This window comes from Narcine bancroftii, chromosome 12 (genome assembly GCF_036971445.1).
Source record: "Narcine bancroftii isolate sNarBan1 chromosome 12, sNarBan1.hap1, whole genome shotgun sequence".
Lineage (NCBI taxonomy): Eukaryota > Metazoa > Chordata > Chondrichthyes > Torpediniformes > Narcinidae > Narcine > Narcine bancroftii.
In genome coordinates, this window is record NC_091480.1 from 26,304,957 (window position 1) to 26,324,216 (window position 19,260).

Sequence of the window (19,260 nt, forward strand, 5' to 3'; positions counted from 1 at the left end):
AACCTATTTCATAAATCTTCCCTGCATCCTTCTTTAAAGACCTTCATGTTCTTCATTAAATGCGATAATCAGAATTGGATGCAATATTCCAGTTGTAGATGAAACCATGTTTATCTTAAACATTCAACTTAACTTCCTGCTTTTGTATTCATTGCCTTATTTGTGAAACTGAGAATTCCGTGCACTTTATTAATTGCTTTGTCGGTATGCTCAGTATCTATCAGGGAACTGTGCACAAATAGACCCAGATCTCCCTTTTCTTGTACTGTTTCTAGAACTGCCATCTTCTGTATTGTCAAAATGCTTCACTGAATATCTCTCTATTAAGTTTCATCAATCATGTCTCTCTGTCCACTTTTGGTCTGTTATTGACTTCCTAATGGGCCTCTGCAGGTTTCAATTGAATTGAACTAAAAAGAAAAAAAGTCTGAAAATACGTCAGATCAAACAGCATTGTGAAGGGACCTAACCTGAAATGTTCTCATGATCAGTGCAGCTTGACTTGCTCAATGTTTCTTGTTTCCTTTGTAAACTTCAACCATCTGTGGCATTATGCTGTTGAATTCTTTTGAATTATTTAGGAATTAAGAATTCTTCTTCTTTCTTTTGGCTTGGCTTCGCGGACGAAGATTTATGGAGGGGGTAAATGTCCACGTCAGCTGCAGGCTCGTTGGTGGCTGACAAGTCCGATGCGGGACAGGCAGACTCGGTTGCAGCGGTTGCAGGGGAAAATTGGTTGGTTGGGGTTGGGTGTTGGGTTTTTCCTCCTTTGCCTTTTGTCAGTGAGGTGGGCTCTGCGGTCTTCTTCAAAGGAGGTTGCTGCCCGCCAAACTGTGAGGCGCCAAGATGCACGGTTTGAGGCGATATCAGCCCACTGGCGGCGGTCAATGTGGCAGGCACCAAGAGATTTCTTTAGGCAGTCCTTGTACCTTTTCTTTGGTGCACCTCTGTCACAGTGGCCAGTGGAGAGCTCGCCATATAACACGATCTTGGGAAGGCGATGGTCCTCCATTCTGGAGACGTGACCCACCCAGCGCAGCTGGATCTTCAGCAGCGTGAACTCGATGCTGTCGACCTCTGCCATCTCGAGTACTTCGACGTTAGGGATGAAAGCGCTCCAATAAATGTTGAGGATGGAGCGGAGACAACGCTGGTGGAAGCGTTCTAGGAGCCGTAGGTGATGCTGGTAGAGGACCCATGATTCGGAGCTGAACAGGAGTGTGGGTATGACAACGGCTCTGTATACGCTTATCTTTGTGAGGTTTTTCAGTTGGTTGTTTTTCCAGACTCTTTTGTGTAGTCTTCCAAAGGCGCTATTTGCCTTGGCGAGTCTGTTGTCTATCTCGTTGTCGATCCTTGCATCCGATGAAATGGTGCAGCCGAGATAGGTAAACTGGTTGACCGTTTTGAGTTTTGTGTGCCCGATGGAGATGTGGGGGGGCTGGTAGTCATGGTGGGGAGCTGGCTGATGGAGGACCTCAGATTTCTTCAGGCTGACTTCCAGGCCAAACATTTTGGCAGTTTCTGCAATACAGGATGTCAAGCACTGAAGAGCTGGTTCTGAATGGGCATTCAATTAAGAATTAGAACACAGAATACAGCAATGCCCATTCAATTAAGAATTAGAACACAGAATACAGCATAGCACGGGCCCCTCGACACACAATCTAACCCATCAATGGCCCAGTCCATAACCATCTATTTTTCTTACATCCATCTGCCTATTTAAGATCTTTATAATATCCCTGACCACCACCAGTGGGCTGATATCGCCTCAAACCGTGCATTTTGGCGCCTCACAGTTCAGCGGGCAGCAACCTCCTTTGAAGAAGACTGCAGAGCCCACCTCACTGACAAAAGGCAAAGGAGGAAAAACCCAACACCCAACCCCAACCAACAAATTTTCCCCTGCAACCACTCCAACCGTGTCTGCCTGTCCCGCATCGGACTTGTCAGCCACAAATGAGCCTGCAGCTGACGTGGACATTTACCCCTCCATAAATCTTTGTCCGCGAAGCCAAGCCAAAGAAAAAATGTCCCTATTTTACCAGCCTCCACCACCACCAATGCTGGCAGACACCCACCACACTCTATGTATAAAAAAAACCACTCAACTATGACATCTCCTCTAAACTTTCCTCCACTTTAATTCACTTACAGAAGGGTAAAAGCCATAAAGTATCAGTCATTAATGAATTCATACAATTCTGGAAACCTGGAATAGATTACTTTTTGCAGTTATCCTAAATTGGGTGTAATTGTCTAAAAAAAAATCTGAAAACCTTGCAATACTTTTTTTCAGTTCCTAGTATGTGAAATTTAAACTTTCTCTCTGAAAGTGTGGTTAATTTTTTTTCGGTTTAATGTTCAGCTGAGCATGTGTGTTTTTATGGAAGTGCTGTGAACCCTATCAGGACTGCTTGTAATGACATCATAACTAGTTTAACACTTGTGCAGAATGCTGCGGAAGGCAGTTACATTTTATTGATCCAAGACATGACTGTTACTGGTCACTAATAATGTTCTTTTTTATAGTATTACAACTGCATAACTTAAAGGGGACAAAGGTTTTTTGAGTCAGTCCTTGTAGGAACCTAACACTGATCTGTCTTAAAAGTAAAAACACCATGTTGGAGAAACTCAGCAGGTCACACAGTGCGCTTTATGGAGCAAAGATAAAGATACATTACCAACGATGAATTTACACAAGGTTGGTGTCTCTCTCTTTGCTATATAAATTATAGTGTGTGACCTGCTGAGTTTCTCCAGCATTTTGTGTTTTTACTACAATTGTTGTGTCTGCAAACGTTTGTGTTTCCCTCTGATCTGTCTTGAAACTTTGGTCCACCTCATTTGGATTCCTAGATATTGTACTGAATTCCTCTTCCACTCACTACTGTGGCCCTTTTATATAGAGATCCCAATAAATTGGCATGTTAGCGATTCGTGTTTAAAGACAGGTTGGATCAGAGTGTTCGCACTGAACCAAGAAATGCAGGTTCAGAGCAACCTTTGACAAAGGGACCCAGCATCCCGGTGCAAAAGGAAATGGAACCTGCAGTATTATAGTGTTAGCTTCCTGGGAAATGCATCGGCTCTGATGCTACTAACCTACCTTGGTGGGTAAGTACCAGGATGAAAATGACCCCCTCCCCCCAAAACCATGTTCATCGCGTTCACACAGGTAAGTGAAACAGTAAAATGGAGGTTAATTACTGTCTTTCAAGGGAAGTGTAAAAGGGCCTCCTGACATCCATTGATCATCTGACCAACTCCAGCCTGCCATACTGCTCACCTCACCTATATGCAACATGAGCCCTCTGATCCACCAAATATCAGACAGGAGACCCTTATGCCCACCCACTGACTCCCTCTTGAAAAGTGTTCAATAGCCCTGATGTTAACCCACTGCCTGACAATACGTATCACAGTTCCCTGACTCACCAATTAACCTTTCAGTCCCCTCTCAACCACAAAGCACTGACACATAACTCTTTTATGACCCTCCCTCTTCCCCATGACATACTGTCCCACGCAGCCAACGACAATCACCCACTCCAGAAACCCAACCACGATGTCCCTTGAGGGTCCGTGTTTGTAGGCTGAGCATTGCTGGCTGATTGGCACGTGAGAGAATAGATGATACTTAACATCTTCTAAACCTACGTCCCATTCAAAACCCTGGTGTACAATGTCGCTCGCTGAAAATAAAGTTCCACAACAAAGCATCTGGAAAACATGGCTCACTTTCCATATCTTGGGAACCATCTCAATGAGAGATGACAATGACGAAATTTACCATTGTCTTCAGATCACCAGCATAGCGTACGGCTTGTTGGAAAGGTGTGTTTGAAAGTCAAGCTGTAAGCCTCTGAGTGATGGACGATAGAAAGCATCTCAAAATTTGGAAAAGATACTACAATATGTTCCCCAGGTAAAAAAAAAGCACTGGCATTCCAGCGAGCAGACTCTCTGTTATCCACCTCGTTGAGGAAGTCCAAATTCACCAACCTATGAGAGACCCTGGAATATGGCCACTCTATCCTCTCAGTAGGATCATTCAAAGGCACAGCATTAACTACTCATCTGACTGCCCCATCATGAACATCTGGGGCAATGTCTATGGATCCCACACTGGCTTTATTGGCTAATTGATAAACTGTGCTGCTGGAGGGGAAATCAGTCAATTCAGGTGGATAGGTTAGAGAATAGAGATGGTGAAGCAGGAAATATCACTGTCCTAATTTTGCTTCAGCCTTGTTTCTTGTACACAGAGGGGAGAGTACACAATTCCTACTCAGCACAACATGATATATAAACTTCCCAATCATCAATTACATCCAGAGTTTGACCTACTTATCAAGTATATGTAGGACTCCGTGAATGAACTTCTTCATTTACTTCCTTCGTTACGAGCACTTATTGCGTCCCAGTGTTGGAGTGAGCTCCAACATGTGGAGACTCCTCTGGACTTTTATATCCCTCTAATCAAACAGGCTCTACAGCAAGTATGATTGTTGGTGTGTCGGGTCATTGTATTTATGTATCTGATCATGAACTCATATTGTCATTTACATTGAGTAGGTTTCTACTCATGAGGATAAAACAATAAATGTCGCCAAGGATTTCTGGTCACATTTTATGTGTTCTTTTTGGTCAGTTTCATTGTTTATGGGAAGGTGGCACGGTTAGCTTAGCAGTCAGTGCCAGTGATTGGGACCGGGGCTCGAATCCCGTGCTGTCTGGAAGGAGTTTATATGTGTTCCCCAAGTCTGTATGGGTTTTCTTTGGGGACTCTTGTTTCCTCTCAGCATTGAAAACACACTGTGGGTTGTAGGCCAATTGGGTGGCATGGGCTCGTGGTCCGAAAGGCCCTGTAACCGTGCTGTATGTCTAAAAAAAAAGAATGTAACTGTCAGTGTTAGTATTTACTGTTAATCCCTCATTCCCAAATAAGGAGGGAATAAAATGTCAACCTCGGTTGGTCAGGAGGAAAGTAGATTTCTGATCCTGAAGAACATTGGTGATATTTTATTACCGGTGCATCTCTTGATGTTGCTGCAAGAAATTGGCAAGGAAAAAAAACTAATCAAGCACACAAATATATCTGGTTCCCTCAGCTTTCTCTGTTACATCTATGTATTCAGCTCCATAAATCCACCCTCAGGGCTGTGCAATACAACCTTTGAACATTAGCTCATTCATGAACTAAGCCATAAGGATTTGGGAATCAGGCTTTGGATTTCTGAAGGCATCATGTAACAGAGTGGTACACGATCGTCTATCAGACTAAAACCTACATTGATATCAGAAAACATGTTCTGAATCCGTGCCCAGGCAGAATGTGTAGATTATGGGATCAGACAACATCTTGGCTTTAATCCTGAGGACTTGTGCCACCACGTCTCTAGCCAAGCTGTCCCAGTACAATTACAGCACTGGCAAGTTTACAACAGCTGGAAAATTGCCCAGAAAATTCCTGTCTACTAAAAGCAGGACAAATTCAATCCAGGACTTTATTGCCCAGTCAACAAAATGAAAGAACAGTGACATCAAATGCCATCAAGCATCACATTAACTGGTAATTTGTTGATTGGTGCCCATTTTTAGAATTGTCAGGATCATCCTGCCTCAGACCTGATTGCAGTATTGATCCAAATATGGAACAAAGGGCTAAATTCGAAAGATGAAGTAGAAGTGACTGTACTAGAAAGTGGTGTTCAGATACTGGTTAATTTACTGCATGGTTGGAGTTGTGCCTCACAGAAAGAAAGATGGTTGTCATTGAATATCCATTATTATTAGCCTTGAAACTTCCTTTCATAGTTCCTTGGCTCATCTGTCTTCAGCTCCTTCAGCATTGACTTCCCTTCCATCATAATTGACAATCTGATGTTGTTTGACAATCCTCAGAATATGAAGTAATACCTTTCTTTAGATTCCAGGTAATTTTGTTGTCATGTAATAAAACAGGAAGTGTGATATTACATGAAAGTTCCTTTAGTCCACCGGAAGGCAGACAAAGATTCACTATCAGCAGAAATTGACCAGCGTCCCTTATAGCCAGAGAAAGAGAAGCAAAAGAGAGTATCCCCAGAGTCACTGAGTGTTCATGGCTTTGCCTCCAGTGTTCCCACAGCCTCTGTAGTCCACAACCTCCAGTCCAAACCATTAGCAACTTGAGTTCCATATGCACACTAATGATACGATCAGGAAGCCTCCAGCACCCTCGGCAACCGCACGCATCTCGGTTTCGATACCTGCTACTACATCAACCAGACTTGAGTCAATCTCCAGCAGTCCACAGCCTGGTGTGTGTCCCTTGATTGCAGTTGCCAGCAGCGCAGTCTGCATGTGTCCTTCAGCCTCAAAGCCCCTCACTGGTCCATCGCTGTGATCACCGTCCCGTGGATCATCTCTTCTGCTTAACCTTTCTCAAATGGGAAGGTGGCCTCCTGTTTTCTGGTGCCCTGCGCCATTCCTTCGTTTCCCCAGAGTCTGAAATCACTCGAGGCGCAGCTGATCATAGGCGCTGCCATTTTTGTGCCTGGACTCCGCGGTTGTGGGATTTTAAAATAAAGCACAGTCGGTTCCTTTAACAGGCTGTTTAAAGCCTCTGTGGAGTTGACGGCAGTTGGAATGGGCAGTTAGACCTTGCTGGGGAGCGCTGTGGCTTTGCTCCCTGCTCTCCGTGGGTCCGCACCGGTGGCAGCACTGTCCCTGCAGCAGCACCGCCATATTTTTTTCTGAGACAGCACGACTGAGATAATATTCAGCCTTGGTTTGATAAATAGCATTTGCATCATACATGTGGCAAAGCAATGACCATCTTCAAAAAAAGAAAGTCTATTATGAGTAGTATTGCCATTGCCAAGTCTCCCACCAGCAACATCCTGGGGATCATCATTTGACCACTAACTCAAATGGACCTTCCACGTAAATTCAAGGAGCAGGAGATCAGATTCAAATCTATGGATACTGTGGTGAATGATTTGCCTTCCACATTCCACAAACTTTCCACCATGCAAAAGATGCAAGTCAGGTGAGATGGAATATTTCCACTTCACTGGATAACAGCACTAAATCCAATTTTACACTGGCGCTGGAAAAAAAATGTTGTTTTATTTGTGGATGGGTGAGATAAGAGCATGGAGTTGGAAAGGCGACCTGGCAAGTTTAGATGTGCAAAAGTTGGAAATCCTGCCAATATTTAACAACAGAGGCATATTTTCTTAAGCTCTCTAACATTTGGACAAATTCACAGAGAGAATTACTTTTTCACAAAAAAAAAGAAAATAATTACCAGCATTTATCATTGAGAGGTAGTCTGGAGTTTTTCTATGGTCTAAAAACAGCATTTAACTAATTTGCAACAAATAAAGTTGATTCTTATCAAGATAGAAAACCTGGTGCACCCAGGATAACCCATGTGATTGCAGGGAAAATGTGGAAACTGCGTACGGTGCTAGAGATTAGGATTGAATTTGGATCATGGAATCTAGGGCAGCAGGTCCACCAACTACATCACTGGACTGCCTTATGATTTGGCTTAGAGTGCAAAAAAGTAACATGAAAAAGGAACAAGATGAATGGGAAGAAATTCGTAGCTGTTTAGAATGTTTGTCACCACAAAGAGTAAAGACTGAACCTTTCCTCATTATGCACAGATGTGATAATTGTGGACAAAGCCCCAATGAGTTTCAGAGGTAGGTACTGAAATATTTCTTGCAAATTCACTTGTTGCAGCATGTTCATCAGGAAATGATCTATATTTTTTCTGAGGTCAGTGTAGTGGCTGCCAAGGCTTACACTCCAATTCATTCACTCATGTAATCACATTGCCATTCCCAACTATCACAATCAGGTGGAATAGTCTTCAAGTAATGGCTTGCCAGACAAAGGTCTTTTCAATTATTTCTGAATGTCTCGGTTAAGAGAGGTCAAATTGGATCCTGGGGGACGTATCAGCAAGTTGGTAAATGTCTGGAGTGGGATGGGGGGGGAGGGGCAAAAGAGCGATCAAATAGAAGAGTTAAAGCCAAGGGTGGAGAGATAAGTGGCTGCGGGATCGAAGGTAACTTTGAGCCTTAATTTGCAAAGGTCCTCTTGAATCCTGTAAGTAAAATATACTTTCCAGGAAGTGTGGAAGGATGGGTACTTCTGGGATAATTTAATTTCTCCACAGTGCTACAAAAGGAATATTAAACAAGGACCAAACATTTTGCCTGCGGTTCTGCTCTGAATGAGGAATGTGTCATCACTCTGGGAAAAGTCAGTTGAATTTCCAGTGACAGAAAACAACTCTTATATGGTTGTTATTTTTCTCAGGGCAAAATACATTTTTTTCAGTCACATAATATTGAAAATAATATTATTTTATTGAAATTCAAGGCAATCTCTCTAGCAATTTAATCTGTGAACAGCTGCAATATGATGGTTTCAACATTGATGTCTTGGGAAAAATAACAGCATCTATGAGATTGGAATGATAGTGGTCTCTTGTTGTTGTCGGGTTATAATTTGTTGTTGGATTTACTTGCCTCGTTTGTTAACTGGTTTAACTGTCACTTTCTGTTGTCTTATTATACTTGGACTAACATTTCCCATGGGTTCTTGAATCTGAGTTGAAAGTTTCCCCTATTTTTAGTTTGTAATCTATATTTCACTTCAGATATTTCATCCAAAGCTTTGTATTGATTTTTATATAGATTTGTAAAATTCCACTGTAAAAAAAAAAGATTAAATGGAATATCTAATTCAAATAAAACCTTTGATTGCCAAAGATTTTCTTGACAGGGCTCAATCTGTCTTTACCATATGTTACACTTAGACATCTTGAAAATTTAATCTCAATGTATGCTTTGAAATCAGACCAACAGAAGATTAAATCTAACTGTGGCTTTAATAATTTATTATAAATATATGTGATGTAGATGACAGAGTGTTATAAACCAAAATTTTATCAGATGGATTTGAATTGATATGCTGGAGAAGACGAGATGACTTTAGGACAGGGCTTTTAAGGAAAAAGTCTTAGACAGTTATTTAAATAAGATTGCATAACACTGAAGTATTTAATCAGCTGGAAGAAACGAATCATGTTGTAAACGAATCGAAGAAGTCTTTTGGTCTATCTGGCTTCATGATGCCCTCTCATCTAAGTAGGATGAATAATTCTGCAGTGGTTTCATGGTCTCATGGAAATTCAATGTTTTGTGACTGAGCCATAGAACATTAAAGAAAACAGACCCATTGGCCTTTCTAGTCTGTGCCCAATTATTAATCAGCTGAGTCCCACTGATCTGCACCCCTCCATATCCATGCATCTGCCCAAATGTTTCTTGTGTGAAAATTGAGCTTCTATTTACCATTTCAGCTGGCAGCTCATCTCACACTCCCACTACTGTCTGCATGAAAAAGTTCCCCATAGTGTACCCGCTAAACTTTTCCCTTTCACCCTTAGCCCATGTAGTTGGTATGTCCTTCCAAAATGCAACACCTCACACTTAACTGCATTAAATTCTATCTGCTATTTTTCAGCTTATTTTTCCAGCTGGACCAGATCCCTCTGCAAGATTTGACAGCCTCTTCACTGTCCATAATGCCTCCAATCTTTGTGACATCTGCAAACTTGCTGATCCAATTTACTGCATTATCATACAGATCATTGATATGGCATGGTTGGCATAGCAGCGCAACACCTTTACAGCACCAGTTATTTGGACCAGACCCATGCTGTCTGTAAGGAGTTTGTACGTTCTCTCCATGTCTGTGTGGATTTTCTCCGGGGGCTCCAGTTTCCACCCATCCTTCAAAATTGTACCAGGGTGTAGGACAATGCGGTGTAAAATGGGCGGCAGTGACTCATAGGTCTGAATTGGCCTGATACAGTATGTCTAAATTTAATTAACTACAGTGGTCCCTGCACTGATCCCTGAGGAACACTACAAGTCATAGGCCTCCAGTCTGAGTAGCAATCATCCACTATCACTTTCTCGCTTTTCACGATTAGTCAATGTCAAATTTAGTTTACTACCTCACCATGAATTCCTAGCATCTGAACCTTCCTGACTAACCTCCCATGTGCGTCCTTGTCAAAGGCCTTAATAAAGTCCTTGTGGACAACATCCACAACCTTTCATTCATCAACTTTCCTGGTAACTTCCTCAAAAAAACTCTATAAGATCAGATAAACATGACCTACCTTGCACAAAGCCACGTTGAATATCCATAATGTCCCTGGCTATCTAAATACTTTTATATCTGATCTCTTGGGACAGTTTTCAATAATTTACCTATTGCTGATGTCAGGCTCACTGGCCATTATTTCCAGGGCTAATTTTGGAGTCTTTTTTTAAACATGAGCTACCCTTCAATCATCTGGCACCTCACCCGTGGCTAAGAAAATTTTAAATATTTCTGCCAGGTACCCTGCGATTTCTACACTAGCCTCCCTCAAGGTCCAAGGGAATAACTTGTCAGGCCCTCGGGATTTATCCACCCTTTTAATTTGCTTTAAGACCGCAAACATCTTATTTAATATGCATTGCTTGCTTTCCTCACTTCCATAGACTGCCAGATTCTGAGTAAATACTGATGCAAAAAACCCATTTAAGATCTCCCCCATCTCTTCTTGCTCCATACATAGCCGACCACTCTGACCTTCCAGGGAACCAATTTTGTTCCTTACTATCCTTTTGCCCTTAATATTCCCGGAGAAACTCTTAGGATTTTTCTTCACATGGTGCCAAAGCAACCTCATGTCTTATTTTAAGCCTCCTGATTTCTGATTTGAGTTTCTTGTACTTCTCAATTAACTAATTTGTTCCATGTCTATACCTCCCATACACTTCCCTCTTCTTAACCAGATCCCCAGTATCCCTTGAAAACCAATGTTCCCTTTTCCTGTTAACTTTGCCTTTCATCCTGAGAGGAGCATGCGAACTCTATAAAAGACTTTTCCCAGAATGAAATTTAGCCAAAACTTCCCAGGATGACGATGACATTTTCCGTTCAACCTTTCCGTTACGTACAATTCCATCTCACTAATAATTAAATGTTCTGTTTTGTGGTTCATTGGCTTAAGAACTAATGTTGGAATGTCATGAATGGCTCAAGTGAGATTTGTAGCTTAGGGGATCCTGTGAAGACATTGGCTGGTTGGAAAAGCATTTCCAGTCTTAATATTGATCTTACTGGATATCATTATTTTGGCAGAAGTACTCTAAACTTCACAGAAATTATGAAGGACTTTGGGTTTGCTTTGCGTTTAATGGGAACAAGAGTTCAATTCGAATTATCTTTGAGATGTATTTGCAATCGATCAAATTGTTTTTCATTATGATTCTGAATTCCAAGGAATCCAAAACAAGGATGTCTGATTTTGTGATAAGATCAAAGATAGCCACATTGATAAAAGGGAAGTGATAGAAAATGGAATGGATTGCAGTTTCTGTGCAGCTATCACTGAGTGCTGTGAAAGTTATTTTTTTGCCAAAGTTTATTATCTGAGATGTTAAAGAATTTGCCCTGGATTTGGAGATCAAAAATATAATTGGGCTTCAGCTTTTCAAACCTCACTGATTATCATTTGGATATCTGCAGGATGGAAGCATTGAAGTAGTGATGAAATTCCCATGAGATGATCTAAACATTGTTGAGGTGGTACCTCAGTCTGTGAGTTAAGCTCAGTAGGAAAGTATTTTAAATTTAGACATACAACAAGGAAAAAGGCTCCCTCAAGCCTGAACAGCCCAAATTCCTCAATTAACCTACAATCTCCTCAAATGTTTGAAGGGTGGGAGAAAACTGGAGCACCTGGAGGAAACCCACGCAAACATGGGGATAAGGTACAAATTCATTACATACAATGCCAATTCGAAGCCAGAGTGCTGGTGCTCTAATAGCATTGCGCTAACTGCCTCGCTAATCATGCCACCCCAAATGTGTTCCAGTGTATTAGAATTCTGGTCTCTGCCATGATTTGATGCAGGTACATACATGGAATTACTTCAGAATGAGTTTGTTTTTGTGTTGTATAAAATTAACGGAATACCTACACTTCATGAAACCATCATTCAGGAGTTATGAGATGTAATCATGGTCAAGAAAATAATGGGAATATATTTGCAATATATTTGCATCTTGAACTCAATTCCAGGAAGGGAAGGAAGAGCTGTTGGTTATGTTTTTACGTAGGAAAGTTCCATGGTTACGTCTTCTTATTCTATTCCCCACAAACCACTTTGCTGTAACTTTCATCCTTGACGTGGGGCTCCCTCATGGTCAAAAATAATTATCCAAGGATAAAATCAGGAGTTGTAGGCTCAAAAGTTGACCCTCGAAGATGTGGCAGATGAATCACACCAGCCAAGCACAAGCATTTTTCTTTTTTGCTATTCTTCCACCTTGAAGGCAAAGCAATGATCTTCAAAGTTGCTAAAACGTTTAAAATTTTGCATCAGAAATAGAATGTGGCAGAGGTTGGGAGCGAGAGTTGTGATTTTTCCCATCATAACCCTTGAAGAGTCAAAAACATTGCAGCTAACTGGTGCTGTTATCGGGCCCACCATTTTCTTGCATCAGGCCAGATCTCACTGCTGTTTTAAAGTTATCAGAATCAATTCTAAGATTTCAATTTTTGACCTAATAATAGGAGATGAGATCATATTGAAAGGATTTTATATTTCGTAATCACTTAAGGAAATTGAACATGCCAACATTATGTAGTGACTATGTGAGATATAACTATATATTCTTCATATTCTTCCGTTGTCCTAAATTGATGTGAAGTGAAAGAAAACAAGGCTTTCACTTAAATGTGCTATGGCCCTAAGGGGGACCTGTGAGGCCCATTGAGACTGGCTTGTCTAGACTACCAGTCGATTGCAATAATGAGGGACTACTGTCTTTTGAGTGGGTCTTTCATCTGTTCAGGGAGGTCTCTTACTGTCTTCCATATAAAGCAGCGTTTACCTATTGGCCATCATCTCCTTCAGACAGAAAACCTATGTATTACATCAGTACAACATGGCAACATTTTTCTGCAAACACAATAAAAGTCTAGAGATTTTTCCTTTCTGAGTGGATTTTGAGTGTGTTTTCAACATTCAGTAATTATCAGCTCTATTTCTTACCAGCTATTGGAACTGTACTTGAAAATGCAAGACCATTTAAGCTTGGACTGATAATGCTTCTTTTCTGGGTTTTTTTACAGTGCAGTAACACTCGACAATCACCTGGTACTGCTTTCAGTGGCTGCGACAGATTCGGGAAGCTACTATGTACAAGCAGTCAATGAAAAGAATGGTGAAAACGGGACAAGTCCATTTATCTTCCTGACAGTTTCAAGTAAGTGTGAAAAAAGAGTAGTTTGTACTTTTACTCAAGCAAGAGTAGAAACACTCTGCAGGGTGATGTGTGAAAGAATCTGTTGACCAAAGTTTTGACTGCAATCCATGCTTTTTTGGATGTAATGACAGAATGAAATGACAAGATTTCTAAAACATTAATTTGAACCCATTCTTGGTTGAAAAGGAGGCAGTGAACAGCTGGGTGATGAGCTTTATGAAAATTATCGGGCCAATTAAATATAATTTTGTGGCTCCTTACCTTATTTATTTCCAGACTTTGTAATGTATAATGATTGAAGGGAGGTGAAAAGTGAGGGAGTCCGAGGAGTGATCTTGTAGAGGTTTACAAAATCATGATGGAAATGATAAAGTGAAGACTCACAGTGTTTTTTTCCCAGGGGAGATGATTCCAGAGCTAGCAGGCATTGATTTAAGGTGAGAGGAGAAAGATTGAGGAGGGACCTGAGAGAAACTTCTTTCACTCAGGAGGTGGGTCCATATCTGGAATGAGCTGCCAGAGGAAACGAGAGAAGCAGGCATATTAACAGCATTCGAAAGGCATTTGGGCAACTTTAGAGGAGGGGCTTGGAGGGATACAGACTAAGTTCAGGCAAATGGGGTTAGCCTAGAATACCATATTGGTTGGCAAGCATAAGTTGGACTGATGCAATGTGGTTTAAAGGCCTGATGGCTATAATGAAAAAGGTCCAATAAAGATTCATTGTTGGCAGGGTTGAGAGGGGAGAGGTGAAGATGGCAGCTGATGGAGGTGGAGCAGACAAAGGCCAGTGGTGATTAACATGACTGGCGCGTTCCAACTGATTTGAACCTGGGAAATCTTCACATTTTCTTTGAACGTGAAAAGAGTGAACATATTAGAAACCCAACACCCAACAAGACACTTCTCTCAGCAAAAGATGAACTGCTGGAGGAATCAGCAAATTATTCAGCATCTGTGGAAAGAAATAAAAGCTTGATGATTTGGATTGAGACTCTGCATCAGTCCTGGTGGCCTAGCATCTAATTCTCCTCTCGCTCAACCCCTGTGACAAATTGGTCATCGTTGGAATGCCAACCATCACCTCTTTTCCTGCCTCAGTTCTGGAGTTGGTTCTCCAACCAAAATGTTGACCCTCCTTTTGCCTGCCTGCTCCTACCTGAATCTCCAATTTCTCAAGCAGTTGAAGATTCGAGTATCTGCTATCTCTGGCACCTCCAAGGCTGTTAAATCGACACTATTTTGAAAGTTTTTGAATGAATCTCCACTGTTATAAATATAAATCTTAAATTATAAATCTTTAAGGATTATTGTAGTGCACCCAAGAAGATGTGTTGGTGAAATGTAGCAGGAGAGATGACATTCTCCCCACTCACATCCACCCATCTTGGCCACCCCTTCCCTCCCCCCCCCCCCCCCCACTCCCGCCCCACCCCAGAAGATGCATATTCCTTTGTGGTTAAGGTCTAAAGCTTTGGTGGAGTGAATGATGCTCCAAATTTGAATTCAGTTGTTGGTAACTGTAAATATTATCACATTGATCCCATGCAATGTGATCAGCTGGAAATACTAAGACTGCAAATATTGGAACTTAACACTAATGAATGATTGGATTGGGGTCAGGTGATGAGGATTCCGAATTTAAAAAAAGGTGGATGATTGAAGGTGGGGAGATATGTAGTTGTTGTCATAGTAATGCATGACCAGGGAGGAGGCTACCAGCATTGAATATGGTGGGAGAGTTGTGGAGGAGCAAATTCAGGATTTGGGTCTTAAACTCAGCATTGTGGAGGAAGCAGATAACAGGATGATAAGGTCGTTAATCCAGTGGGGGAAGAGGATGGAAGTACTCTGTTGTGGTTGCAACAAGGATAATGTGTTCTAGGTTCTCCTGCATTTGTGCAAAAGTATGATATTACAAAGAATTATACCTGCAACTGACTGAGGTGTAAGGGTCTTTCACCAGGAACGACAATTTGAATTGTGCAGAAATTTTCTGTTACATAACATTGAAAGAAGAGTGTTATACAATTGTAATTGGATACAGTAATTATATTCTACTGTCTAATATAGCCTCAGCTAAGATTTAATTTTAGATCATTATCATTTGCTGACTGGAAATAGCTTGTGGTGTTTGATTTTTTTTTCACAGTTTCTAATTAGTTTGATTTTAAAAATATGCATGACATGCCATAACAAGACACGAGACTCAAACTTGCTGAAATTTTTAATAGATCATCGACTGTTTGCACTTTAGTGATTTCCTGTCACAAATGATTAAAAAAAGTTTGGTGTCCAATAGAAAAGTGAATTCAGCAGCAGGTAATCAAGCTTTTTTAAATATTGTGATGATATCAGTTTAACATTTCTCAGAAGAGGCAAATTTGTCAGACTCCTCAGTTCCTTTGCAGTTTCTTCTTTTTGTTTGCCTCATACTAGATGCCAGCAGAATTCCTAGCCAAGCACTTCTGCTCAGTTTCTGCCATTTCCCCTACATTCCTAGGGGCAGGCTGTTGGTACTTATAGGCCAGCAAAAGGGTTAGAGAGAGAAACAATTATTCATTTTTTTGATTCAATTCAGAACTTTGAGGTTTGAGGTACCAGCACCCAATGTGTGGGATGGGCAAATATTGCAGTCAGAGCTCTCATCACTGTCCAACAATACCAAACCCCTAAAATCTTAGTTGTGCAGACCATGTAAGCAATTGAACAGGCATAGCATTTGTATTGATTTTTCTTTCCACTCACAAACTTTAAATAATACCTTAATGTGTTCTGCCATAGGTGCTCTGTAGTTAGTAAGGACTAACTTAAGGTGTTATGAGAATGGAAAGGAAAAGGGCGAGGATCACTGGCTTATTGTATTGGAGGAGAGAGGTCCAAAGGGGGGACGAATCTTCAGGTCCAAGGGAGAAGAAGAGTGACATCGTCATCAAATTACATGGACCTCTGGTGGGATTGCATCTGGAATACTCTGAGTCGGTCTTATTTCCCAACCTCGGAAATGATGTGGAGGGAATGCGTGAAAAGTGTTCCAGATTGATTTCTGGTATAGTAAGTTAAGCACACTGGCCTCTAACTTTTTGAGTTTAGAAGAATGAGAAATGACTTTACTGAAGCAGAGAAAATTGTTCTGGAGCTGAATTGGGTAATTGGGGATCACTGCCTCAAAATAATGGGTCATCTATTCAGGACAGAAATTAGATGAAATTCATTCTCTCAGCAGGCAGAGAATCTTTGGTGTTCTCTATCTTAGAGGCATGTAGAACTTCGTCACAGAGATATGGAATTATACATGAAGGGAAGAAAATGTTGAATCTCAGGAAGTAATACTCGATTGAAAGATCAACTGTGATCTTACGGAATGGTGTAACAGGCATGAGAGGCCAAATTACCTATTCCCTCTTCTTTCCTACGATCTTTTGAATTTGGGAGTTTTGGTCAGGCTGCCAGCATATGGGGGCAGAGTGCAGGAGGTGGATTGTTTTAATAGGCTTGGGGCCAGGACAGGGAAGAACAGAGAAACAAAAATGGTGCAGATTAAATTTATTGTCATTGTATGAGCCAAAGGCTCTCTTTTTACCTGTTGTTGGACAAAGTCCGTTGGTTCCCGTGGGTGTTGGTGATATCCTAGGTTCGTAGGCTGTGCGCTGCCATGTTGACTACTGTGCACATGCATGAGTGCCGGCAGGTGCATGCCCAGTGGTTAGACGTACCGGGCCAGCTGGCACATGCACGGGTGGGGGGGGCCTGTGGACGAGAATGCTTTGCGCAAACTTTAGGCATGATTGGTGCAGGTAGTTAGCTTGCATTGAGCCTTATAACGGCATAACATTGAGGAAGGTGAGTGAGGCTCCCTTAATTTTAATTGACCGTTATTGCGGATCATTCCTACTTTGTTATTGAGAATCGTTTTTCCAGAAGTTATGTTGCATTGAGCTACTTATGGAACCTTTTAGAAGATCATTACGTTTCGTTAATATAGATTGCTAAAGTCATCATGTGTTAAACCTTTTGAACTTATCTGGACTTGGTAGTAAATTAATGAAATGTGTCATGAACAAAGGTCTTACCTAGCCTCCAAGTGACTATTTATTGTTCAAAGTCCCTGCATTTAGTCAACGAAAATTAAGTCAACAGAAACTTCTTTCATTGCAACATTTGAACTGCGGTAAGGGGAAATTGAATTGTATTGAAAGCAATACGGCGGCCATCTTAGAAATATGGAGTTGCTTTGCAGTCTGTAATCCATATCCATCGGCCTGAGTAGTGGCCAGAAAAAGAGTTTGAAACTTCTAATCTGTCAGAAGAGGATTTTGTTGACACGTTGGTAGAGCCATTTCTTGAAAACCAGTGATATTGTATAGGCAGATGCTGTGGTGGAAACTCGCTTATTAAACAGCAGCACATTACAGCCAACGGAAGCTTTTGTCTGTGGACTCCTGTGTATTTGTGGCAAATTTTGAACACAGTTTGGATTTGGTGCCGCTGGTCCTTTGGAGACTGTTAATTTGGCTTGTGTGGTGCATCCCCACTTGAGCTTGATGGACAATGGAACAACATGAGTAAAATGGCCACAGCTCTCACTGGCATTGCTGCTGAGGAGCAAAGTATTGAAGACATGAAGAAAGCAGATCTTAAGAAAGGACTGCACCAATGGGGTCTATGTATACAACAGGTGACAGAAGTGCGCTCGTCGACTAGACTGAAGGTGGCAATTAAAGAAAAAGAGGCAGCTTCAGCTGGTGAGAGTAAAGACTCCGCGAAAGCACTGCAAATGATGTCAGCTAATTCTAGAGTCAGTGATAGGGAAATGGCTCAAGGTGCGTCACAAAATGTTGGCGAAGAGGACGAAAGCGAAGAGGATGTACGACTCGAATTTGAAAAGGAGTCAGATTTCTGGGCAACAACTGTTGTACCGGAAGTAAATCCAGAAGACAGTGTGTCAAATGCTGGAAGCAGGAGAAGTGCTTCATCTCAATATATAAAGGCTCAGGCCAAATTACAACAAGCCTTAGAGGAACAGCTAAGGATGCAGCAAATAAAACAGTGATCGGAGCTAAAAAAAAAAGGGGGAACAATTGAATCTGAAATCAAAACTTTGTTGCTAAGAAGGCTGAAGTGAAGGTACTGACAGGTTTAAAAGGATCTGCTGTTCAGAGCGACCTATTTGAGAGATGTGATGTTAAGAGGTCATCTCATTAAATGAGAACATTTGATGCTAAGGCAGAACCCTTTGTTCCACAGTCACAAGGTTAAATCCTCCCCTGTGACGGTTTCAGCTAATGTTCCAGCTTTAAGCTATAGTGAACAAGGTATTGTCAATCATGGCAAAACAAAATGAAATTACTGCTTTATTGGTGCAGCAACAAAGCCTCTATTCCTTACCCAAGGAGATTCAATTTTTGTAGAGATCCACATCACTATCAAGCATTTATTAAATCTTTTGAACATAATATCGAAAGAAATAATAAAAATGCCAGAGATAAGCCATATTACCTAGAACAGTGCACTGGAGAACAGCCTGCAAATGGATCTAGAAAGGGGATTCACTAAGGCAGAGGCATTAATGCAAGATCATTTTGGCAATGAGCATAAAATTGACAAGGCGTATAAAGATAAGGTTCTTTCAGGTCATCAATAAGATCGGAGGATACTAAGCATACTCCTTTTTAAGAGGATATTGCAATGCCATGGAGGATATTGATTGCATGCATAAGCTTACCTTACTTTCTAATATGTTAAATTGCCTTATAAACTGAAGGATTCATGGAGAATAAGAGTTGGTAAACTTCAGACAAAACATAGAAAGGATGGTATTTTTGAGGATATTGAGGAACTCCTTGAATGGCACGTGTGGATCGCAACTCTACCAGTATTTGGAAATATCAAGATCACTCCGCTGTAAAG

General features: G+C 41.2%; 1 protein-coding gene across 1 annotated transcript in view; it reads left to right on the top strand.

The window, feature by feature from the left end:
* Window positions 1-19,260, top strand: part of sdk1a (sidekick cell adhesion molecule 1a) — a 681,074-nt gene that overhangs the window by 293,009 nt on the left and 368,805 nt on the right. Inside the window, exon 5 of the mRNA XM_069906184.1 lies at window positions 13,217-13,350. Within this exon, the coding sequence (XP_069762285.1) occupies window positions 13,217-13,350 (134 nt within the window). The remainder of the gene's footprint in view (window positions 1-13,216; window positions 13,351-19,260) is intronic.